The 26,487-nt window shown below is 41.5% G+C and overlaps 1 protein-coding gene across 2 annotated transcripts; it reads left to right on the top strand.

Annotated features, from left to right (window-relative positions):
- Positions 1–75: 75 nt before the first annotated feature.
- csnk1da (casein kinase 1, delta a) lies at positions 76–22,451 on the top strand. Of its 2 annotated transcripts, XM_085453327.1 has the most exons (10): positions 76–582; positions 9,228–9,338; positions 14,096–14,244; positions 14,442–14,670; positions 14,756–14,926; positions 15,019–15,167; positions 15,558–15,726; positions 15,816–15,925; positions 16,737–16,795; positions 19,503–19,565. In XM_085453327.1, the coding sequence occupies exons 1-9, from the start codon at positions 507–509 to the stop codon at positions 16,782–16,784; spliced, it is 1,212 nt and encodes a 403-aa protein (XP_085309453.1). In that variant the 5' UTR covers positions 76–506; the 3' UTR covers positions 16,785–16,795; positions 19,503–19,565. The 2 variants fall into 2 exon arrangements, with proteins under 2 accessions (XP_085309453.1, XP_085309452.1); XM_085453326.1 differs by lacking the exon at positions 16,737–16,795 and having other exon boundaries at positions 78–582; positions 19,503–22,451.
- The last annotated feature ends 4,036 nt before the right edge of the window (positions 22,452–26,487 follow it).

Below are 26,487 nucleotides of genomic sequence, written 5' to 3'. Positions count from 1 at the left end.
GTGGTATCTGTTGGGAACTCTACTGCAATAGGCTCTCTGATTAGCGTCCTCCCCCACTTCACCCTGCAGGGAAGTGATGTCAGACACATTCAGAGAAGTGCTGAACAGGGTCCTCACAGAGAGCAGACAAGGCAGCCAGACGAAGAGGATCAGAGCAGAATCGTAAAAGTAACCTGCTCAAAATCCGCCTTCATCCGTGGAGAATTAAAGTGTATCGGCACAGAAAACACCAGGAGCAGAAAGTACAACGATTAACCTTTCCAGTGAACCTCATATTGTCACATTATGAAGTTAGGAATACTTTAAAACAAGAGGCGAAAGATTGTGAGTATCGACCTCATCCGGCGACAGCATAGAGAAGAGTCAGTCCTTCGCCTGAATAGCTCGTTTGCGTTGGATGCTTTTGGCTGTGGTGCTTTTAAATAAGGCTGAGCTCTAAACCAGGACGTTTTTGGCTGTTTCCGAGCTAGCGAGCGTGCTTGCTAGCCGACTGAAGCTTGCTTACCATGGAGTTGAGAGTGGGTAACCGATACAGACTGGGGAGGAAAATTGGAAGTGGCTCTTTTGGAGACATCTACCTAGGTAAGTTATTGGCGGACAACATTTTTGTATTGTTTACCGTTGTTAGTCTCGTTATAATATAGACGTCTCTAACAATAAGTCATCTTCTCCGGGTTTCCTATTCGAGCTCACAATCAATCAGCTGTTCTGTGTTTAGTCCCAGTAACGTTAGCTACTAAGCTATCAGTCTGTGTAGCAAAGGAGCTAGCAGTGACATTCGCTGCCATAAAACATTTGATAATAAACGATATCATTCTTCATTGTGTTTGACTTCGAGAGCATTTTCTCTGTTACAAGATTCAATTATTGTCCAAATTAATCGTCCTAACGATAAGAATTGACACTGACGGCTCTTGTGTAACTAAATGTCCACTGCCTATAGATAGCTAATGTATAGGTTTCCAGTCTTTGCTCCCCTGGAAGCAGCAGCAGTGATAGTCTCGAACAAAATAGCAGATCAGGCCACAGGCTTTCATTTAAGCTTTTTTGGTAACCGATATCCAGCGTTTATTTACTTAAGCTGAACATCCTTCTTTAAACACAACAGACCGGTTTAATTTCCTCCTCTTGTTCATAAATGCACTAAAAAGACTACCTTAGTGTTCTTGAGAAGTGAGGAGGATATGGTCCTTTATATCCTAAAGATACTTTTGAAGACATCTTTATTTATTAAAATGATAACCTAGTTATTCAATCTGTGAGGATGGTATATTTGGGACTACATTTGATCAAAGGAGGCTCTATGGCCTGCTGAGACAGGCGAGGGTAACTTTGAGTATAGTACTGGTTGTTTGGTTTAAGGTACACGTTCATATAGTTTTTCATCTACACTTTTGGACTACTGGTGGATCAGTCCTTACTATAATGAACTGGATGTCCTTCCTCTGGCATAGGTGAACAGTAGATGTTGAATATTATTTACTGCACAGGCTGTGTGGGCTAATACTGGCTGCTAGCAATGATATAATTTATTGTGTGATGGGGGAAGTCGATAGTGGCAGAGGGAAGTGTATCTTCTTTGAGCTCTCCAACTGAGCTATGAATATAAATATGCAAAAAACATTCTCTAACAGGGCTTCATCAGCTGCTGTAATGTGTTCTCTTGTGGCCATGTTGGAGGTTTTTGGCATCAGCAGTGGAGAACAGCTGATCACATTTTTGAGCTTAAAACCTAGTCATCTAAACAAATGTAGAGGTTATTCATTTGAGTTTTTCTCTGGTGGTGGACTGACTATTCTGTGACTGACGGCGCTCTAATCAACCAGGAGAGAAAATGGTCAGCTCTGACTGCTGGGACTTGGTAACAATTGAGTATATGTTACACAGTATTAAGTGCAATGTTTCCGCTTACTCAGGAAACAGTGAGATAGGTACATATGATTGGTTAAATGTTTCATCATCAGTTTAATTTAATCACTAAGCATTTTGAATTTGCTGTCTAAGTTGGAATTGTGGTTTTCCTGTGATTCTATGACATGAAAGTCAACACGATCAGTCCAGTTGTAATAAATACAGTCTCTGTTAAATTTTTAGGCTAATTTGTAACATTTTTTTCTTTTTCTTTTTTTTTTTTTTTTGAGTAAATGATAAAATGCTAAACAGCACAACATGTAGAGTTACACCAGTAGCATTTATTGTCCCTTCTTGAATTAGTGTTGGGTTTTTCCAACCCATGTAGTGTGTTAAGGTCTCAGTCTAGAGCAGTTAAGCTGCAGCTGACTTAATAGTTTATTCATATTTAAATTTTACTTGAAAGGATAAAGTATGTGTTTGATTATTGGTTAACAAGCCTAGTTTCCTGTAGGGACAAACCTGTGTACATAGTTTATATAGCGTTTTACCCAGACTTGTTGGTTTTTGACATTTTTCTTTGTGGAAAAAACGAATAAGATTTGGTGTCTGACGGCTGTTACGGTACATGATTTAATCATGTTGCCCTCTGCAGTATAGCAGATGACTTTTTAATCTGTGAAATCAGAAATTATGCAGGGTGGACTGCAGGTTTAACAACGTGCTTAGATTCAGATTCATAAATGCATTTATTTTTAAAACGCAACGTTTTAAACAGAGCAAAGTGGAAGTTAATGCATCAACTGTATCCAGTTTGCTTTCCACGTGATGCGTTGTTTCGACTGATAGTGAGCTCTGCCAGCTGCTTGCATAATCACTTTGTGGTTTTGTCTCTCCCTCCCTTCCTCTTTTCTCCTCCAATTGGCTGGTGGATAATGTGATGTAACATTGTTAATCAGCCAGAACAGAGAGTCACGCATTGTGCAGAGGTGTTTTTCCAAGTCTTACAGCACAAATTTGCACTTTAAGTGAATAATAGAATTGAACAAGTCAAACACATTTGGAGAAGTAAAATCTCCAGGAAGTAAACAAATTCTTAAAAGTCTTGAGAAAATGAAACTTTGACAGTTTAGGCAACTGGATTTCACAGTCATTCCCACATTAAGGCTCCCACACAGTGTGTGAAAACAGCGCGTTAATAATGCTGACAATGTGTGAGCAGCTTGGCTGAGCAGTGGATTGTGCGAGAGATCGGTTGTTGTTAGCAGGATTGAGGTCAGCTCTTGGAGTGAAGCCTTGTACTCTGTGTGCTGTGACTGGACGCAAATGTGGATTGTCAAATATTCTGGTACAAGTGGTAGAATAGCTTTTCCACTTTTGAGAGGCTGTCACGACAAAATGCCAGTTATGCACAGAGCACACAAGCGCTTAGTCAAGGTCTGAGTCATCTTGTATTTCCAAAGATCTTCCATTTGAATCTCTTGCTGTGTTATCTGTTGGGTGATGTGCATGTTGAAACACGGTTCAAAAATCCGGATGTGGTCTTTATCATTGTCCAAACTCCTTGAACTGTAAAGGTTTTCCCCTCATCACAGCACCAGACGTCAATACTTGTTTGGTATCGCCTGAAAAGGAGCATTCAAGTACTGCCAATATCTAAAGTTGAAACTTGGGAGATGGACAGAAATGTTGGTCTTTCATTGGAGTTCTGTGGCCAATTACAGATTCTAACTTAGGCAAAGTTCTTTTATGTCTTTCTGTTGTACAATTATTTTAATCAACAATTTAGAAATACGACTTATTGACTTTCTGTAGAGTTATTTAAAGTGAATGTATTTATACTTACTTTCAGCAAAATATTTTTATGATTTGAATTTACTAGAGTAGTCTACAAATTTGAGGTTTTAAAATAATGCTGTTGTTTTGGGGCCTTGGTGTAGGTCTAAATTTGCCAAAAATAAACAATTTTATACATTTCCTCTCTGACAGCAGCGTGGAGCCTGAGCTTTTGTTTCACAATGACTGCTTGTAAATAAACTTGACTTATTAGTGGCATTTTTAATATAAGAATCCACCTTACAAATGCAAAGTAAATGCAAAGTACCTTCATAGCTAGCTCTGCCTGTTCGTATTAAACGCTATCGTGGTAACTTGAATGACCTGAATACCCTTCAGATCTGGAAGAGTTGCTGCTTCAGTACATACACTGCATATAAGTATTGGTTCTGTGACATCCCTATTCCGTATCATTGTACTCTGTATTTATGACTAATATTTTATAATTTTAGGGCGATTACCACACCCCTTCACCCAGAGGCACTGAACACTCTCATACGTAATCAGTGCAAAGTTGAAATGAAAAAACTTGAGTGAGTTTGTGGGGAAAATGTCACAAAATTACCCATATTGATATGCTGTGATGATGCGTTGTATTGACGTAAATTTAACCATTGATGTATTTCTTTTACACTGCATTATTGATCACTATCAGTAAGAATAAAACCTGTTTTTCAAAGTGTTCAGAGCTCCAAACTCTACCTCAGCCTGTTACTTAGCTACCTGAGACTTGTCTAACATTTTCCCAGCTTTTGATTTTTGAAAAGCTTCCAGTAGAGTATACCAAAAGGGATGGGTCTGCTTACACAAGGAAAAATAACAGTGAGGTTGCTATAAGGCTGCCATAATAACAAAGAACCTAAGATGTGCTCAGAACTAATGCTGGCGGTGAGTCAGTCTTCAAACTGATGACGCGTTCCGTTGCTTCCCATCTGCCGTGTTATGGTGTCAACAGTAGCTATAATGACGCTGTCTCATCCAGCCCAGAAACTTTGGTATTGAGCAATCTTGAGTCTTTTTTTTTTTTTTCTTAACTGAGCGTAGAATATGTTAATGCAGCCTAAATTAAGCCTTAGTTCAATGGAGTCCTCGCACTGAAGACTTGAACCACTGCAGTCTTGGTCATCTTCTGTGTGAAATGCCAGCTTAGACCTGCTTCAGCATTATTGGGGATTGCTGGTCTGACTGGTTTTACTTGGATCGTGTTACCTGTGCTGTCAGTTTCTCTGATTTACTCTCTGCCTGTTTGCCTCGATCATGGTAGTTTGTAATATATTTCTATATTTCTATTATGCTTATGGCAAAAAACAACTTTGATTCTATAAAGTGTGTTAATGCTGAGTTTTGTTTTTATTCCTATATAGTCATTACAGCACAGTTTTGTGCGCTGGTCTCTATGCAAATCTCGTCAAATATTTGCATATTTAGAGTCTCAGTAGCCTGCCTGTGTTTGTTTGTGAGCCAGTGTGGAGAGACATGTCAGAACACGTTTCACAAGCAGGACTGCACTTGATAGAAACACACACCATGTACATACACACTGTGTTTTTGTTTTGTTTTTTTGTTTGGGGGGGGGGGGTGTTCCACTGACAAACACATCTATGCCCCCAGCCTCGCATTTAAAACCATGTGGTTGAGAGAAGGGGGTTGTTGGTGGGTGGAGGTGGGGGACTACATTCTCTAGGAAATGTGTCCAGGCAAATCACATTCCTATGATGCAAGAGAGCAGACACCACAGTCAAACACACGCTAGTTCTCCCCATAAAGAGGCTTTGAAGCCTTTTCGTTGTGACTGCGGATTGATTTATCAATCGATTGGCTGAGCACATACTGGATTAAACACTTATTTCGAGTTAAGTGTCTTTGTGTTGTACTGAAAGCTTTAATAGGGTAGAAACGCTAAGGGTGTGTTTTTAAAAACGAAACATATTTTGCATAACTATGCAACTGGATTTCTATAAAATTATATCAATCCACCAATGAATAATAGATTACTGCATGTTCAGGAACTACTTTGGCATTTCAAATAGGAGAACATTAATTCTGCAGGGAAATCCATAAAGAAATGTTTATTTAGATTGTTGTGGGTTCTCTGTGCCAGATAGATCTCATGTATTCTGCCTGGGATCCACATATTTGCATGCATATACATGTTATATATTTGTATATTACATTACATGCAATTGACCCTGTGCACGAGAACATGCTAACTTCCTGGTTTGAAGGATCCAAAACTCGAAAACGGAAAGATCGCGTTAAGTTACAAAGAGCAGAAGGTGGGAACACTCACCACTGTTGTGTCATAAAAAATCTAATGATCAATTTTGACGTTTAAAGAGTTTAGATCGATCAGTTGTTTACATCACTCAACACAAGCAGAACTGCATCACTGCAGCAGAAGACACATCGTCCACATTCAGAAGCACATCTCTGTATAGTGACTGGTCTCATGATTTAAACAGGCAAATGTTCAGCATTCAAACTACAGGTGAAGAATAGTCAAACCAGATGTTTCCCCCGTTATGTCGAGATCAGCTAGTCAAGTACACACCTACACAGCATGTTAATAAACTGTGAAAAAAGCCACACAAAAAATTAATGACTGCTGGTAACGGTTTCTATACATTAGTATTTACGAAGAGTATGTTGTGACTTACCTTAAAATTTACAGCGGTCCCTCGCTAATAACGCGGTTCACCTTTCACCTCGCTGTTTCGCAGAATTTTTTTTTTTTAGTGCAAGCTTGCATGCTTATTTTTTACGTCACATTGTGTCCTGTGTCCTGATCGCTGCAGACGATCTCCTCCGTGACTTCTCTCCTGTACAGTACAGAATCGCTGCATCGATCGCTAGCAGTGTGACTCTGAAGTGCAGTACTGTATGTCCACGAAACGTTTTGCACCGTCAAAAAATAAAATTGGCTACTTGATTTCACCTATCGCTGGTTATTTTTAGAACGTAACACCCGCTGTAAACGAGGGACAGCTGAGAAATATAACATTTGAATCCCTTTTCTCTTTTGCTCTGAGGCGCGGGGAAAAAATATCGACAAGTCGATGAACATCATTTACAGATATATTGAGTAAATGCCCAAGACATCTATAGAAATGTAAATCGCCGCTTGATTCATTCATTTGCTTAACTTGTTTTGGACCGTAAACTGGGCGCGAATATGACACCGGCAACAAAGCTCCCCACAGGAGTTTTTGCACCGGAAGTAGCATATGCTAATGTGCACACAGTCAATTAAATCACATACAGCAAGTTACAGCATTTCAGTCCACAGTGGGATATGTACCTGAAAAGTGTATGATGTTAATGCATTATCACAATGCATTATTGTTTACTGTGAACAGAAGTCAGTATCTGTTACACTAAAATACTGATACAATGGATTGTGTGTACATGAGAAACAGTTCTGAGAACTTACATTTAAAAAGAATCGGCCATGAAAAAATGGGAGGAGCCAAATGCAGGTGGCAGTTTTAATGGAGCAGGGAGAATATGCTGTTATCTGAAAGAAATCATAATAAGATTTTCTCTGCTTGGTGAGAAAAAGTGACATTGATTCTGCTTCTAGTTTTATAGGATATATAAGAAAATGTATGCTAAGAGAGAAAAATATTTCTGAGTGCAGATGACCAAGTGATTTGGATAAACTTTAAAGTAACTGTCTCGAATGATTTGACAGTGGGTTTGGATTGCTAGCTTGGAGTAGATCAAAGTCAAATTTAACTGCGTAGATGAGGAGCAGCAGGTGCATCATGCATACTCATGCAGCTTTAAAAAACCCAAAATAAATATGAAGTCCTCTTCACCCTGTTAGTGTTGTTCTTGTATTAAAAACTTTGATTAAACAGTTATGGTGCAAGTTGGAAGCCCCACCCATGATTGCTACTCGTTCCAGCCGAATGACATCATTTAGAGTTGTCTGATACACCATTGGTTGGCCTACATGATTGAACAGTTCCTTGTGTGAGATCCTGTATGCGTGAGAGTGTGTGTAATGGCATTACATAACCTGGTGTCCAGTTGCTGTTTTCATGTGGAGGGAACTGGCTTCTATGGCTGTGATTGGGAAGAAATGAGTTTGTCAGTTTGAGAGCCATTTCCCAAAATGCTTGATTGTGTGAAACCGTATCTAAATGTAAGGATAGTTGTGAGGAATAAGAGCGTAGATGTATGAAAGAAGAGCACGGTACAAGTACATCCAGTACACAAAATTGGCTGGTGTATCTTACACTTGGCTGGCTTTGCTGTGTTAATAACCACTGATATTTCCTTGTGTACCCAAGCAGGGCTTCCTAACTTCATCCACCAGCCAAGTGCTGGTTTATGTTTTTTCTGTGACATGTTGATAAAGCAAACCTTTAAATGACAACGCAGCACATTAACTGCTGCTTTTAAAGTAGTGAATCACATTGATCTAATGGACTGTTACTTGTTTTCTTGATTTTCAGAGGCTTATGGCACAGCTGATGATGCAATATTGGTTTATCTGCTGATGCTGTAACTTGGTTTCTAAATTACTTGTCTGCTAGAACAGTCCAACTTTCTATATATATATATATATATATATATATATATATATATATATATATATATATATATGAAAAATCAATTGCTCCTATTTTTATGCAAATGATATGCAGTATTTGCGTATCATCAGATCAGTATGTGTCATTTAAAACTCACACTGAAAGGCATTATTTAAGACTAAATCTTGTTTCTCTGTCCAAGTGAGGAAACTTGATCTCTAAAGGTTTTGTTTTTTTAACCTTTATTGGATTATGGCGATCTGCTCTTTGTAAATGCACCAGGCCTGGGCGCCGGTTTGAGCAGGCCCTTCCCCTTTCTCTCTCTCCCTCCACTTTCCTGTCATTTCTTCACTGTCAGTAAAGCTGAAAATTGCAGCAGGCCAGACCTAAGGAAGTTGGATTCTGTCTGTCATTGTGCTTTTCATGTTATTGCTAGCTGTCCTGTCCTACATCATTCTGTGTGCTGCTTCAATGTTGCAATCTCTGTTTATCTAAAGATTTCCCCATCAGTTGTTTTTTAGCTATAAATTGTCGCTAGTTCCTCTTTATCTGCATGTGTAAAAACCACAGACGGTACACCATACAGGGTTTTAAGGTTGCTGTTGTAATAATCGGTTATTTTGTACGATTCACGTGTTTGTATCCACTTGTCTGTACTGAATATCATTTGTATTTGTTTCTTGCTATATAATGTGTTGTATTGTTGTAACTCCTACTGCCCCATTGCCCAGGTCCATATTGGAAAAGCGACATAAATGAAGGACAATAAGATTATAATAAAAACGACATTTTTTATCTTCATCATTAAATTGTATAACCATGACAGAGTTGTGTTGGACTTTGACATGACAATAATACTCCCTTGATTGTGTTAACCCCTGACGCAGTGCCCATTGTTCATATTGTTGATTAGATACTGTTGGGTTTTATTAATTAAATATAGGTTCTGACTGAATGTGTAATGCATCTTCATGCAGCTAACCCCTCTGCTGTTTTGCCCAGGTACTGATATCTCTGTTGGAGAGGAGGTCGCCATCAAATTGGAATGTGTCAAGACCAAACACCCACAGCTCCACATAGAGAGCAAAATCTACAAGATGATGCAGGGTGGAGGTACTGTACACTATGACACTCACTTTACACACATGCATCCATGCAGCTTTTATAAGTTCCTCATCATTTTAAAGTACTTGGATGGAGGCTGGTTTACACTTTTGTCATTATAAACCACAAAGAAAATGCTCCGTACTGGCTGTCTGGTAGACATTGGTAAAGGATGTTTGTTCATTCATTTTTTTCTGTTATTAAAGTGACCCTCCTGAACTGAACACCACCCAATAGCTGGGTGCTTAAAGCACACACCAAATGATTTTTCCCTTCCTTTTTCCTCCATTCCCTCTATTAATCACTTCTGACACCAGTTTTTTGTAAGCATAACATTAGCATTGTAATTGTCCATGAACTGTTTGGGCTATCTGACATTATGGAGTACAGTTACCGAGTGCTCCAGCGATACTCTGAGTCATTTGTTTACCATTGGCTGTCACATCATCAGCTGCTAGTATCTCCTCCTGTACCTTGTTGTCAAATCACTTGTTGGATCGTCAGTTTTTCCTGTAATTTTTGCGTACAGGTCATACAGTTTCAACTCATCTGTCATAGCTGTTGTTTCACCACTTTGACTTTAAACAAGAAGTAGAGATTAGGATAAGATAATTGATCCCACAACGGGGACATTTTTGCATTACCTCAGCTCAGGAACAGATATCAGAAGGAAAATACAAATAAAAAATAAGTAATATAATACACTAAATACAACAGTAGCATACACAGTATGTGATTATGGATATGGTTGTGGAAATATGCAAGACATAAACTATATAGCTTAACATAACTATTCTACCACTACTATTCCTATGTATAGACATGTACACGCACACACATGTGCACACTAACGTTGAGTTTAAATCACATAAAAGATAAATACACGAGTGTTGAGCCATGCAAGAGAAAGAGTTATTTACTTCAGTAAAGCTGAAAAGCTCTTTACAGTTCAAGCTTCATAAATCGAGGACTGATGTGGAGACTGTTGGAAAAACACAAGTAACACCTTTTTTCTATCATATTAGGTAACAGGTTACAACTACATTTTCATGGAAGCGGGCCATCCTCAAAATCTTAGTAGTATTTATTTATTGTCATTGTCAAGAACAATGAAATTGCGTTTGGGGCTTCCATACAACCCAAAAAAAGAAGAAAATAATAAATACCCCTTAAAACCCAAGTGTACATATTTAACCCAGTGTGACTCCAATGCAATAAGACAATCCTTAGCAATAATGTTCGTAGAAATTCAGACAAAGACCTGAGAAACATGACAAAATACAACAATGCAACCCATTCAATATTATTGTACTGTGAGATATGATATCAGATATGATAGTTATCTATTTAAGAAAGAGGGGGGGGGGGGGCAGGAGGGGGAAGAGAATAAAGATATGATGCACCAATGCAGACCAGTTCATTGCTATTAAGAAGTTGGATATGGTTATTGTCCGTGAGAGGGGGGCAGAGAGTTCAGGAGCCTCACAGCCTGTGGATACAGGCTGTTGGCCAGTCTGGATGTTCTGGCCTGTATAGACCTGTACCTTCTCCCTGAGGGCAGCAGATGGAAAAGGTGGCGTGCAGGGTGATGTTGGTCCCGCAGGATACTGTGCACCCTCCTCAGACAGCGAGTGGGGAAGATATTACTGATCTCTGGCAGACTTGTTCCAATAATTCTGCCAGCTTCTTTCACCACCCGCTGGAGTGCTTGCTGATCGGCCTTGGTGCAGCTGGGGAACCACACTAGAAATCCATACGTCAGAACGCTGCTGATGGCACAGTTGTAGAAGTTCAACATCAGAGATCTGGGAACGTGTGCGCTCCGCAGTCTCCTCAGGTAGTAGAGGCGCTGTTGGGCCTTCCGTGCAACTGAGGTGATATGGTTGCCCCAGGACAGGTCCTCGGTCACAGTTACCCCCAAGAATTTAAAACTGCTCACCCTCTCCACCGCCTCACTGCCAATGAAGAGAGGCAGATGGTTGTTATGACCCCTCTTCCGGAAATCTACAATGATCTCCTTGGTCTTTTTGGTGTTTAAGACCAAGTTATTGTCGTGGCACCATGACTCTAGTTGTTGCACCTCTGTCCTATAGTTTGTCTCATCATTGTTGGATATAAGTCCGAGCACTGTAGTGTCATCTGCAAACTTAACAATGAGATTGGATGCGCAGGAGGAAATACAGTCATGGGTGAAGAGAGTGTATAGCAGAGGGCTCAGAACACAACCCTGAGGGGCACCGGTGTTGACCACAAGGGTGGAAGAGGTGTTCTTACCCACTCTGACACTCTGTCTACGGTTAGTGAGGAAGTCCACAATCCAGTTGCACAGAGAGGAGTTAAGTCCCAGTTGGTGGAGTTTGGGACGGAGTTTGTATGGCCGGATGGTATTAAAAGCCGAGCTGTAGTCTACAAAGAGGAGCCGTGCATAGGTGTTCCTGTGTTCCAAGTGCTTCAGTAATGTGTGCAGCACTGTGGCGATCGCATCCTCGGTTGACCGGTTCTCCCTGTATGCAAACTGGTGCGAGTCCAGGGATGGTGGAAAAGCAGCTCTGATGTGTTTAATGACCAGTCTCTCCAGGCATTTGGCGGGAATGGGGGTGAGTGCCACAGGTCTGAAATCGTTCAGACATGTGACATTTGACTGTTTTGGGATGGGAACGATGGTTGCTGCTTTGAAACAGGATGGTACCAGTGAACAGGACAACGAGGTGTTATATATAGAGGTGAAGACGTCCGCCAGGTCCGCAGCACAGTCTTTTAGCACCCGGTCTTTTATGCACCACTGATACTAAAAAATATTCAAATTTGCACAGTATCGTGGCACGATAAAAACATAAAGCTGTACTTATCTCCTGTTGGTGTTGAAGAAACCAAAAGAAAAATGATTTGCATATAGTTTGTATTTAGGAGAAATTTCTGTTTGGGGAAAAATATTTACTGTTTAATGTCGATAGACACCGTGAATGGTTCCTGTTGATTTTTTTCTTTTTTTTTTTCTTTTTTTAAGTTTAAACCAAAGTGATCATTCAGTCTAGCTAACTGGCTGATAGTCCGACTACTAGCATAGCTTAAAGAACCCCTTGTGCCACTGCAAAGGTACCAAGAGCAAAGGAAAAGAACATCTGACTCTGAAACATGATCACACACTTCCAACGTGAAAGAAGCAAGAAAGGACTTGCTGCTTTGAGTCAGTAAGCATGGGTAAAGTTTAATTGTTCTGCCAGCTCAGTAGTGTCTGCAACATCATACCTGGGGTAGACTTGTTTGCATGTTTGTATTTCTGTACCTCATACTGTATATTACTACACTATTACTGTGTGGCATGAAATGTACATTTTGAAATGTATTTTTCTTTTGTGACTTATTGATTCATGTCGTCTATACTACTGGCGTCTGCCTTTAAAACAGTAAACTTTAGAAGTCAGCAGTTTGTCTGTATGCACAGCTATGTCCCCACATGCATTTGTATTTTAGTTCCAGCATAGTTAGATTTATTAGGGCACAGTAGCCGACTCAGACTGTGAGATGTATTTGTGTTTGTATGTATATAAATAGCTTATGCTGTGTGTGTGTTGCTGAGCACCAGCATTTTGTTGCCGCTTGCCTGTAGAAGGAAATGCCAGATGGTCTATTTGCCTTGGCAGGGTCACCGGCTCCTACGAAACCAGCTGGCCTCTGTGTATGAGGGCAGGAGTCGAGCCATTTTTATTATTTGGAGTTGTATAAGTTTGTTTCAGGAAGTTGTTTTTTTTTTTCTTTCTAAATAATGCATGCAGAGTAAATGTGTTATGCATTTCCTGTTTACATATACACAGTGTGACTTGCTTACTTGGAAAAACCCCTTCATGACAGAAATCAGAAAAGTGTGTATGTGCGCTGCACTAATTGTGTTTGCTCAAAAACCTCAAAACACACAAGCTTGTCTGTAATACGATCCACAGAAAAGGGAAATGACATTGCACACGTTCATAGTGTGAAGACCTGACATCATTGCTAAACACTGCCATCAGCAGTGATGGTTGATCAGACTCACATACGTCTGTAGACTTCTGCAGATTTAACCCTGAAACGTGTTCACCAGTGCACATGTTTAAAACACCAAAAATAAAAACGGAGTAGAAATACTGTTATGCATACACACAAGGAGGGAAATCTACTTTGTTCAGGAGAAAGTTTGTAATTTTAATCCCTTAACACAAAAATGGGATTGAAATTACAAACTTTCTATGTGAATGCCAATTAATCAAAAATGGTTTACCCATGGTCCCCCTCTGCAAACAACCCAACATCAAACCACATGCTTGCATCACAGATTGACACATTATGGCAGACAGTTTTTGAAACCAAAAACGACAATTTTAGTTTGAGTTTACCAAAGGTTTGTTATTCTGGTTTTTTCTGATCACTGCCCCATATAGCATATTGACAAACATGTAATTATGAGCATAATGTGTTAATATGTGTGCAACCATGAGACTTGCTGTTGGGTTGCTTTAACAGAAGACGTGATTGTGGAGGAGTCACAGCTGTCAGTACTAAACACGCTTGACCTTTGGCTTCCTTATACAGGCCTGTAAAGTCCTATATTTGACTTTTAGGATTCTGATTTGAGGACTTGCACATTCCAGCCTTAATAGTGGCTGCAGTTTCATCAAGTTATTACAGTTTAGTGTCAGCTTGTGGTTCTCACTGAAGTGCCAACATGAACAAAATGGCACCAAACCAAACTATAAATGTGACCCTTGTGTTCCCTACATTTCTTGCAGTGGGTATTCCAACGATAAAATGGTGTGGCGCTGAGGGTGACTACAATGTGATGGTGATGGAGCTGCTGGGTCCCAGTCTGGAAGACTTGTTCAACTTTTGCTCTCGCAAGTTCAGCCTCAAGACAGTCCTGCTGCTGGCTGACCAGATGGTGAGTTCCCAAAAGGAAAAAGAAAAGGAATAAAATGAGGAATGCTGGTCCTACACTTGATGTTAAAGATGCATCACAAATTGTATGTACAGTAGTGCAGGACGGTTTAATCTCTTCACTGATTTCAAATATCTACTTTGGTTAAGCTCCTGGAATGACCCCTTGTGTTCATTTTTAACCACCGTTTTTCCTTCCAGATCAGCCGAATTGAGTACATCCACTCCAAGAACTTCATCCACAGAGACGTAAAGCCAGACAACTTCCTGATGGGCCTGGGCAAGAAGGGAAATCTCGTCTACATCATCGACTTTGGCCTGGCCAAGAAATATCGTGACGCACGCACGCACCAACACATCCCCTACCGCGAGAACAAGAACCTGACAGGCACCGCCCGCTACGCCTCCATTAACACACATCTGGGCATCGGTAAGACCGACCTCCACAAACTGATGATTAATAACTCTGATTCGTCCAGATCCCGACTGACCTGGCCCTCTCTCTGCATTTACAGAGCAGTCCAGGCGGGATGACTTGGAGTCACTGGGATACGTCCTTATGTACTTCAACCTGGGGTCTCTGCCTTGGCAAGGCCTTAAAGCTGCCACTAAGAGGCAGAAGTATGAACGCATCAGCGAGAAAAAAATGTCGACACCCATTGAGGTCCTCTGCAAAGGCTACCCGTGTAGGTTCTAGTGCTCTTATGTACCTATGAATAAAGGCACCACATCAGTGTTAGCCAACACTAATGTTTTAAACACCTCTTTGTCCCCAAAGCCGAGTTTGCCACCTACCTGAACTTCTGCCGGTCTCTGCGGTTCGACGATAAGCCCGACTACTCATACTTGCGCCAGCTCTTCAGGAACCTCTTCCACAGGCAGGGATTCTCCTACGACTACGTCTTTGACTGGAACATGCTGAAATTTGTAAGTTATAGCTTCACATCTAAGAAGACTTTCTTTGTGCTTTTCACTACTGTCTTACTTTAATTATATAAGTGCTTTCGTTAGAAGGTTGTGCCAAAAACAAACAGTGTTTCTTAGGAATTTCATTGGCAAGCAGAATATGAGTCAAACTTGAGAAGAACTGGGTGATGTGTACTTTCTGTTTACAACTGGAACATCAGCATTCTCAGTGACATAAACGCAGCTATAAACATGTTGTGTAACATAATGTTAAGTTGACCTTCCACTGTTAAATGGCCTTGTGTATTCTGCCTAGATGCATTTTCATGCAGCATGTTTGTTATTTTGTTTATTTTTTTTAAGTGTGCAGCTGTCTTAAAGGTTAATAACCTCAGCTGTCTTGTGTGTCAGGGTGCTAATAGGGCCGTGGAGGATGCAGAGCGGGAGCGTCGGGAACGGGATGAGAGAATGAGGCACAGCAGGAACCCCGGGGCCAGAGGTATGGCCTCGGCCTCAGGAAGAGCCAGAGCCCCTCAGGAAGTTGCAGCCCCCTCCCCGCTCAACCCCGCCTCACACACAGGTGAGCAAAAAATATGTTTTGTTTTTCCTTCTCTTTAAACAGTTGCTGAAATATTTAGCCTACCCTTGTACCTTTTCTTTGTCTTTCAGGTATGGAGAAGGAGAGGAAGGTGAGCATGCGCCTTCATCGGGGAGCCCCTGTCAACATTTCCTCGTCAGACCTGACAGGACGCCAGGAAACATCCCGCATGTCCTCACAGGTAACACGAACTGCGTTACAAATATCATGTTGAAAATCCACAGCAGACAGCTGTTTGCAGCCACATTTCTTTAGGCTGTGGCATATCTCAAGTGACTGAGTAGCAGGGTACACGCTGTGCAGGTTGGCAGACCATAAAACATTGTCGTTAGAAACAATCGGTTTACTGGGAGGACTTTATGATTGCGTGTCAGTTAATAAGAAGAACTTGAATCATTTGTGCTCAGTTGCCCAACAAATCCTGAAAACAGGAAGCGTCTAGCATAAGAGAACATAGTGTTTGTGCAGACACCACATGCATACATGTTCTCCTTTTCCCTCTGTTCAAACTGAACAGTATCTGTACTGATTCATTTCCACTGACACAGTCCTTCCCAGTTTGTAAAATAAGCGTAAAAGCACTCATGGAGCAAAGGAGGTCATTGTTTAAAGGCTTCATTAAGTCCTTTGTTCTCTTCTTTGCGTGGACCTCCGCGCCCCCCAGAGGGCAAAGTGGAGAACTGCTGAACAAATGAAAAGAATCGGTCTCCTCCAGTCACTTTGACGTTTTTGTTTCTTTTTTCTTAATCGAGTGTTTAAAAAGTGAAACATTTCTGTGTATTATCCCACACACAGACACGGGATAAGACATTGCATGTCAGTTTCATACTAGTTACATTTATCCATGAATAAAATGAACCATAATTAACTTGTTTCTATAGCTTTATGGAGCATTCGTTTAATGTTGTGGCAGTATGATGAAGAGAAAATTCAAATATAGAACACAAAGTCTGTGAAAATAGGAAAGTTACATGAAACTTTTGTTTATTCAGAACAAAAACAAAGAAGTGTTTCCAAGGACAACCAATGGAGGCCGGTGATTTGTCCTTAGGTAGGCATCCAGCTCATTTATGCTTCTGGCTGGCTCCTGATTGGTCAGTTTGTACCTGCTGCACTGGCTTCTTCAGCATATATACAAGAGTATATTCACAGGGAAACACAGCCAAAGTAGTACATAAACTTCAGTGTGAATTATACTTCAGTGGGAAAGCTGCATCGCAACTTATGAAGTAACTTCTCTTTTGGCTCTCAGCGAAGGCGGTCGCACTTTTCTTCTCTCCTGCCCTTATCTTCCCTGCTTAGCCTCTTGTGTCTTTGTCTAGTCTCGTGTTTTTTGAATTACTTTTCCCTGGAACACTCTCTCACAGTCTGTTCTCTAAAACCTAAAAGAGGAATTATGGATTTGATCAACTGGTCTCTGAATGCAATTGACACCCCTTCTCAACGAGAAGTCTGGGCTCGGGTGAGCCTGAGTGCTGAAGATATCTACCTATTCGGAACCATGATAACATGGTTCTTGCTGATCCGAGCTGGCTTGGCCCTGACTTATCGAAGAATTAAGGAAGCGGAACCGGCTGTTCAAACCCCCACAAGGCTGCCCGCTGGGATTGAAACGATGGGAGAGGCGTGAGTTTCTCAAAATGGGCTCATTGAGTGCAGCACGGATAAGATCTTGGAGAACACACGGCTGCCGTGAATACTCAGAACAAGACCTCTGAGTGGAAAAAACTGGATTACATCTGGAGGGGCTAGCTCGAACAACACCTTTGAGCGCAAATTGGATCAAATCTTGGGGAAGTGCACTGCGATCGTGAGTTCTCAGAATCTGCTCTTTGGGCAAAAAGAATGACAACATCACGGAACGTAAGTTTGGATAACATAGAAAGCTCGCGGCTCTCCAACGGGAGATTGTGAGACCAGTGTTGGACTGTTAGAACAGCTTTGAAATTCATATGAGCTGTTCGCACTAAAGTAAAAACCACCATCACTTCATGCGGAGACCCCATCGGCGCCAGCTGCGGTCTCAAGGCTGGAGCCGAACAAAAACACCCTGATAACGACTGTGTTTAGACTGTTCTTCCCATTCCATGCAAGGTCACCTGGGTTGGCTGGAAGACTGTTTACTTAGCCTGGCAGGGCGAAGGACACTGTCTCAGCTGAACTATGGACACACACATACACTGATATGCACACACTGATCCCCCCTCCCTTTCCAAACGCCTTCGATGCTTGTCCCCTCCCGGGGAAGATGGCGGTCGACTGGGCCAGCGCAGACATGCTGCAGGACCGGATGTGCTGTCTACACCGGCTCTCTCTCACCCTTTACCCGCCCCTGTTGCTTGTCTTGTGTTTCTATGGTGTATTGATAGTCATGTGCTTTTTGTGCTGAGGTGTCTTTTCTGTTATCAAACTGTTCTCCCACTAGGAGCTCAGTCTGAGTGGAGTTTTTTTTCTCCCCCTCTTACCTCATGTTATGTATTTTTGTTGTTTTTTTCCTATCAGCCTACCTTTCTGACATGTCTCCCCAATGTGATGTTTGTGTAAAGTTGGTCAGAAGGTTCCTTTGTAAGTGCGCATGCGCCATTAGCGTGCTGCCTGCTGTAACCCTAATTTCCTTCGGGATTAATAAAGTATTCTGATTCTGATTCTGAACCAGAAGCTGATGCGCACCTCCTGGGAAATGTAATCACACGTCAGGTCGACGTAGCCTGCAGCAACCTGAACAGTGAAGGTTGTGGTGTAGGGGGAAGTGGCGTTTCCAGCTACATTGCAAATTGGGATGTAGATTTCCCGCTGAAGTCTAAAATCAAGCCCAAATGCTATCTTTACTTGAGCAGTGTCTCCTCTACACAGAATGTAAGAATGAGTGGGGAAGAGAAACGGTGCAAACACAGTTTAGATTCAGCTCTGCACACAGAAGCTTCATCAGTGCTTGTCTATTTTGCAGTGACGATCATATTCATTTCCAAGGGTGCAAATATGCAAGCATGGTCTGCATGGGTGGATGTAGCCAACAGGCTGTCACCTGTTTGCTTCGGGGCTGCAAAGTTCAGGACTGTACTGTTGTGTTGTGGCTGCAGCCATCTTGTTTTATTTGTTTTTGGAGTCAGGTTTGTCTGTGGGTGAGAGTGGTTATCAGCTAATACAGCCAAGCTTGTTTAGCAGGCTGGGCTGAAACTGGACTTTTGTAATCCACAGACACAGATATCTGCTAATTGGTGCCGAGTAATGAATCAAATCTTTCGTTGTAATTCGGTGAAACTAAAGTACACTTTTTGGAAAATATTGTGAAAGTGAGGCTTAGCTGTGTGTTACAGCGCCTCCTTTTGTTAATGAAGGCAGTCACGTCCACGTGTTTGTATCAGCCTGTAAACATTTTCACTTTTAAATGTAACTTTAGCCTTTTTAACACAGGAGTGTTATGGCTCACTGTTGGAGAGGATCTGCCGTGTGGGCACTTCTTGCCGTCTTTATTTTTTTTAGCCTCTGAGGTTGCTCCTTGCCTACATCAAACTATGATGGGGCATTTAATATTAACTGAATCTTATTAGTATTAACATATTGGATATTTGGTAAAATAAATGAAATAAAATGGGCTATTTCAGTGTTCATTCTAGCCCAAGGTTTTGAGCAGAACTCTAGTATGCAGTGTTTGCGCTAAGCTAGGCTGCTGGCTGTAGCATCATAGTAACCATGCAGTAACTGTAACTTCCAGTGATGTGCTTCCTGCTCAAACTGTGACGTTATTTTTCTTTCAGGCTCTGTCCCGGGTCACACCAAGCGGCCTCCAGTCTGCAGCCCCTCGGTGAAACCCTCTCATCCAGCTGTGCACCATGGAGGCCTCAACATGTACCACCTGCAGCCACACACACACGCACGCACGCACGCACACACACACACACACACACACACGCGCACACTTTACACACAACACACTTACACATATGAACAGGACTTTGCAGATTACACGGAGGACTTACCAACGATTGCACAAGTATCTGGCTACTCCCCTGTTCACTCGACAGAAGAGGTGCACAGCCAGAAATGAGTGTGAGTGTGTGTATGTGACAGAGAGATGGGCAGGTGGAGTACGGTTTGGTTGCCTTAACAACAATTTGGGCAAAGTAGCAGCCGCAGCATCTCTTCTTCTCCGTGGGAAGATTTGGAACCCCCCCTCCTCCTCCTGCCTCCCCCTTGCTGTTGATGAAGCCATGGATTCACTTCTCTGTGGCATCATCTTCCTATTTTTTTTTTTCCTCCCCCAACTTTTTGTTTTTACTTATTTTTAATCATTAAGAGAAATTGTACTGCACCAGCTGGCCAGACTTCACAAGAGAGAATGACATGTCTGTTAGCTGTCAAAATTAGCCTGTGGGATTTATTAAAACTACCAGAGACACGTGATCCATCGTGGCAGTGTTGTAGAGCAGTGCCTCAACTCTATTTTTGTGTCCTGAATGACTGTTTAAATCCCACAAGTGGGCATACTTTTCTTTTATTTTGTATTTTAGGTGTTTGAGGTTTAGCTCTACAGTTACATTAACAGGGGATTTAATGTTCTCTTTGCAATGATCCCAATGGTATGAGTAGATGTTTTGGGGTTTTTGTTTTTGTCTGCGTCCACCTCAGGTGCGTTGCAACCAGGACATTGTAGTAAATCCAAAAAAACCATACAGCACATATAGTGTGTCTTCAGGTTTGTGGCTGCGGTGGGAAAAGCTGTGAATGAAACGATGATCTAGTCTGGAGGCTGGTGTGTCCGCACCGAACGGATGAGAAATTGTTTTTAAACTCAGTGCATAGTGATGTGGTTTTTGTGTGTTTGTGTGGTTCTGTCTTAGGGTTATCTTAGGGTTGTACAAGCTTCAAATGGTTGTGGGATAAACATGTTGAGGGTATTTCTTTCTTTTTTGTCTCCTTTGCCTCCTCAACCTCACTCTAGACCATCTGTCCATCTACTTCCAAAGATTTTGTTTTGTTTTTCACGCGTACTCTGACAGCTTTCTTCGTAAACCTTAATAAACACTCATGGATGATTTCAACCTCCATGCAGCCTCCTTGTCTCCACGTGTCTCTAGTAGAAGCCACAAAAACGAATCTCTCAAACATTTTAACGCAGCAGAACTGCAAGACAGAAACTTAAAGGATTAATTACATTGGAGGAAAGGCTCCAAGGCAGTTTAATGACTTGGATTTTACTGATACCCAGTTTGTTACATCGCAAAGTATTTTACATCATGGTTGCACAGTGCAGCGCAAGCCGCTTGGGTAAGGTGTCTTTGATTTGCCTTAAATGGGGGTTTCACAGTTTTTTAACAAATCGATGTTTAAGTCTGAGGGTGGAACTGTGAAAACACGCTTTGACCCTCAAACCTGATTTCCTGATTGCACCTGCAGCCCTCATCTAGTAGAGATCACACATTAGCTGCTGTTTAACCTGCCGACTCTCCAGTCCGTGCGTGTGGTGTTGGATTGCAGCTAATATTCCAGTGTGTTCCCCGCCAGTGTGTGCTGCCTCCAGAATGCACTCGGTCACCTAAACACAGCGGGCGTCTCTGAGCCGACTGTGCTGCCGTGTCTTACGTGTGAGAAAAACAGCTGTACGTTTAAACCATCTTCAAGTCTGATTTTGCAAATGCCGCAACTTTCTGTGAGCTAAAGACTAAATTACTGAGGTTACCTTTTAAAAAGGTAGATTCTGGTAATGTACTTTCCTCAAGCTGGGATCCATTCTGCCGATAGCAAGTTAAAGATAAAATGAAAAAATGCCACAACTCTTCAGATGTCATGGCCTCAGTTTGTACCTCCTGGTAGTATTTGATCCTGCATTTGTTTGTTTTTTCTTCACAGTTTAGAATTGTACTGTGCAGCCTATGTTGCAATGACTTTTAAAAGTAATTGGCATAGAAGGAGCTTGATATAAAGAAAATAAAGATCATTAGTTTCAGTCTGGTGCTGACCCACATCAGAGGGTCTGGCAAATAATGTGAAAGTTTGTGTAGAAAATGGACAGGATTGGTTTAAACAGAATGATTTTGGAGACAAATGAAGCAAGTATTAATTAAAAAAGGTGGGCGGGGCGGGTTGGACGAGTCCCAGTGGTACTAAAAGCCACGCACGGCTCCTCTCTGTGGCTCAATCTGAATCGTGCACATTTTAAAGTAGAAAACTGTCGATGTGGTACACTGATTGCAATGTAACGTAGGCCGATTTTCTGTAGTTAAAGGGGAAAGGGGTTGTCGTGGTATTTTGTACTCGTCGTTGTGTATAGGATGCGCCTACTTTGTCTACCAGGTCCACATGAGCCCCTGGTTTTGGATGATGACGACAGTGTATGGAGGGAATGGGAATGCCTCACTCCATTAGAATTCCCGCTAAGGCAGTTTTTGTTTCATACACTTCACCTGTGGGCTTGAAAATGGAAAAAAAGTGATGCATTAACTTGTTCGTTTCACTGATGGCTATAATAAATGCAAGTCCAATTTACATGGGATAGATTTTGCAGTCTGCCTCACGCAGTTCTCCTTTTGTCAGTTTTGCTTTGAACTGTGCGTTGTGGAGATGGTTGCTCATGTCCCAAAATGCATCTTTCTGTGGATCATGGGAAATCGTTTCTTTTCACTCCCACCTCAAAACTTTTGCTCCTCATTTGTAATACCACTGTATTTGTGTATTTTAAAATTGTTTAAATAAATTAAGTACTTGTATGTGTGTGTGGTGTTTTATTTTATTTTATTTTTATTATTTTTTTATATTGTGTCAGTGTGAGACCCTTAGGCACAGTCATGCTGAGGTCCTCGTTTATCAATTTAAACCAGCTGTGTTGGATCAAGGACGCGTCTAAAACCTGCAGGACCCCGGCCCTCGAGGCCTGGAGTTCCCCGTGGAGGCTGTGCATCTCGAATAAAGGAACTGACAAAAAAGGATTTGTTAAGAATAACAGCAGTGTTTGAAAAACGTATGACAATATCCATCATTCCAGTCGGAGAGGATGATTGTTACCTCAAAAAGAAGCAAAAATCAGATGTAAGTCATAAGCGAGGCATAACTACCTGAATAGACATAATGTACGTGTAACATTAATGCCCAGATATTTGAGCCCAGCACATGTAAGGTTAAAGGACAGAGCTGATGTATTTATGTGGAAACCACTTTCTTTAGTAGTTTAGAAAAGACAAGATGTAGGATCAGTCACACAGATTATTGTCATAAGTAGGCAAGAAGTGGACCCAATGGCAAGGCTGTCAGGGAGATTACCTAAACGAGAACTATTTAAGGAATGCAGAAAAAAATGTGGTTTAGGAGGTAGAGCAGGGCATCTACTAACTGGAAGGTTGGTGGTTCGAGTCCTGGCTGTTCCAGTCTGCGTGCCAAATGTCCTTGGGCAAAATACTAACCCCCAAAATGCTTTTTGAGTCACACACACAGTATGAATGTGTGTGTGAATGTTAGATAGAAAGCACTACATATGAATCAGTCCATTTATAATTGATGAATAAAAATTAATTACAAAAAACTGAAATCCAAAAGTTAAAAAAAAAATAACAGCAACAAGGAACACAAATAAGATAAACACACGAAGAGAAGAGAAGAGAAGACTGCACAAAGATACACCAAGAGCTATTTAGGGAACTAATCATTGACAGGAAATAAAGCTGAATTCTCTGAGACACATAACTTCAAAGACTACTTCAGCAACTAGTAGCTGGACCAGCTACTAGTTGCTGCATTTCTCACATTCCGAGTTTTTTTTCCTGTTTCTTAAGAACCTGATTTCAGTTCATCTGCTGTGGATGTTCTTTTGGTCTGACACTTTTTTTTGTCCTCCTTTTGTTCAGTTTCTTTACACTTTTAAGGGAACAATCTTAAAGCTAATCTTGAAGCAACTGTGCTTTTATAAATGGGCGTCTTCTTTTTCTTATTTTGCAGTGCTTCCTCACTCGGTCCTTGCATCCTCCTTCACTAAATCTGTGAATCTTCTCTGTGTGTTCCTTGTACGCTTGTATACTGAATGACAAAGTCCGTTTGTCTCTTTTCCTCACGGCTAGCTGCTCTATACCTTATATCCTTTGTCCAGTACATCTACTATCCCTCCTCTGCATATGTCCATAGATTCATTTCTAATCTTGTCCATCCTAGTCACTCCCAATGAAAATGCTACCTTCATCTTCACTTCCTGTCACTTTCGTTAGTGACACGATTTCCAAGCAGTGCACCTGGAAATACTTCACAGCGCTTCCATACTTTTTCATGATACAGCCTGATTCCAAAATGGATTAAAGTGAGATTTTCTACACGCAATACCGCATTATGACAAAGAGGGAAAATGTTTGGTTAAGATTCTTGCAAATTGATTAAAAATGTTAAAAACAAAACAAAAATATAATATGTACATAAGTATTCACAGATTTAGCTCAAAAGTTTTTGAAGCACTTTGGCAGCAATTACAGTCACATCTTTTTGAGTATGATGTGACAAGCTTGGCACGCAATCTCTCCCATTCTTCTGTGCAAACGCTCTCACGCTCCATCAGCTTGGATGGGGAGCGTCCAGTCTGGGCTCTGGCTGGTCCTGAAGACATGCCTTTGTTCTCTTGGCTGTGTGCTTAGGGCCATTGTCCTGTTAGAAGATAAAGGCCAGAGCGTTCATCGGACCAGAGAATTTTGTGGTGTGCAGCGCAGTGAGGTGTGCTCAGGCCTCAACATAGAAGAAATCAAACAGCCACTCCACGAACTCGTGGCACAACATAGAAGTGCGATCTGCATCTAAAGGACAAAGGTCATTTTTTGGAGAATGGCTGTGATCACATTTCAGACGATGAGACAGATGGTTTGAAAGAGGAGTAAAGGAGGCCATTGATGCCTTCTGTAAATGACCACTAGACACCCCAGAAGCACCAACCCCCACTCACACCACACCCCAGGTGAGCTCAATAGGTTATGTGATGTGGTGGGTCATGGTCTCACAGTGGTTTTACCCTTAATCCCCAGTGATGGCAATGACCCATGCCTTTTTCCCCACTTTGGCTCTTAAGAACTAACTGTGGAAACTGTTGACCAAGTGTGAAATAAATAAATGAAATGAAATGATGACTGACATGTTCAGTGGTGGGTTAACGACCCCCAAAACGATGTCCAAGGGGACAACCAAACCAGAGCATTCTCCACTATTTGTTTTTTTGGGGGGGAAGTCTCCTGGATGCCTCTTCAAATGTCTGCACAAACTAACAGAAGTCCAGTTGCCTCTTTATTCATACTCTCTAGAATTTAGGCTACTAGTTTAACATTTTACACATAGGATTGCCATTTCATAAATATTCTGGTCAAAAGAATTTACAACAATGATATTATGATGATGGCCACAAAAAGTTCCATCATACTGAGTTGAGTCCATTTGTTCCATTATTTCTACATTTCAGTTGCTCAGGTTGTATTTAATTTACGTTTATCGTAAAATAGCAAAGTTGTAACACCGCAAATGCTGGTAAAACATTATTTTACTGGTGAAAACAATGTCAGGATTGTATGTTTGTATTTTCACTACATCAGTGCCATAGTGAAACCAGTGGGCGGTGCTGTCAGACAGTTTCCATGCCACTGCACAACCATGACAGTTATACAACACACCACGTAGCTGCTCCCTGTAGATTGCGCAGAGGTTAAGGCATCCAAGACAAGCATGGCTGTGGTGGTGAAAACCCCTAAAGCAGATGCAAAGCTAGGTGGAAAAAACAGAGGTGGTTTTTGGAGCATGGTGTTATATATTAAGCAAACGGCTGGGCGTTCTTTTAGAACATGTGCTCATTATCAGTCAGGGCAAATGGAGTGAAGTCCTAAGGGAACTAGAGGATGAAGAGTCTGAACACGCGCACATGCTCCCTGTCTAGGGTTAAAGTGGGGCAGGGGGATCGTTGACGTCAGCAACCCACAGTCTCCAGCCCACAGCAACAGCGCTGCAGTTTATTTATTCCCCTGTTATTAACACTCTGTCACCTAAGGCATGGGAGCAGAATCACAGCAAACCCACTCGCCTTCAGGTGCACAATCATTTCCTTTGTGTTTTTGCTATTCAGTCCTGCACATAGTCACAGATAAGACTTGAATGATGAATTATGACAGTCAATCCTGATGTCAGCTTTCTAAAGGCCTTTCCCGGCTCCGCAAACAGGTCATGTGGCCGACAGGGACTAACTGACAGGAAGGTCATCAGAAAAACAAAATGATGGTGATGTGTGAATGCAAGATTTCTTTGGTCAGTGTGGGGCTGAGGTGGCGACCAAGTAATCACCACAGCCTATCGTAATAAAGGAAGGCACCTGTCAATCAAGTAATCAGCTCCAAAGCACGAGTCTCATAAATTCTTAAAGCTCCAGTCAGTCAGTATTTTTATACTGACAGTAATCAATTGGTTATGTGAGGGAGCTCTAGCATTGCAGTTGTCTTCAGTGTTGCACAGTGAGCAGCCTGTTTAGTTTTGCAGGCTGACACTTTAATGTTTTGGTTCATGCCATAGAGCAAATATAAAAGAAGGCTGGAGTATGTCCTTAAAAGTGAAGACATTGAGGAAATACAATGCCGTGAAGCTGCATTATTTCAAATGGCCAGCAGGGCCCATGTGAAATAATGCCCTTTGTGGCCATTAGAAGAACTAGCTTTTGTCTCCCCTCTTCTGTGACCCGTACAAACAATTTCTTGATGAATTCCTGGGCTCAGTCTTTAGCCTTGAGTCTTATTAAATACAACA

This window comes from Copadichromis virginalis, linkage group LG4 (genome assembly GCF_057382275.1).
Source record: "Copadichromis virginalis isolate Kocher_CV1m ecotype Utaka linkage group LG4, C_Virginalis_male_GT1.1, whole genome shotgun sequence".
NCBI classification, from domain to species: domain Eukaryota; kingdom Metazoa; phylum Chordata; class Actinopteri; order Cichliformes; family Cichlidae; genus Copadichromis; species Copadichromis virginalis.
This window is presented reverse-complemented; position numbering and strand designations above follow the sequence as displayed.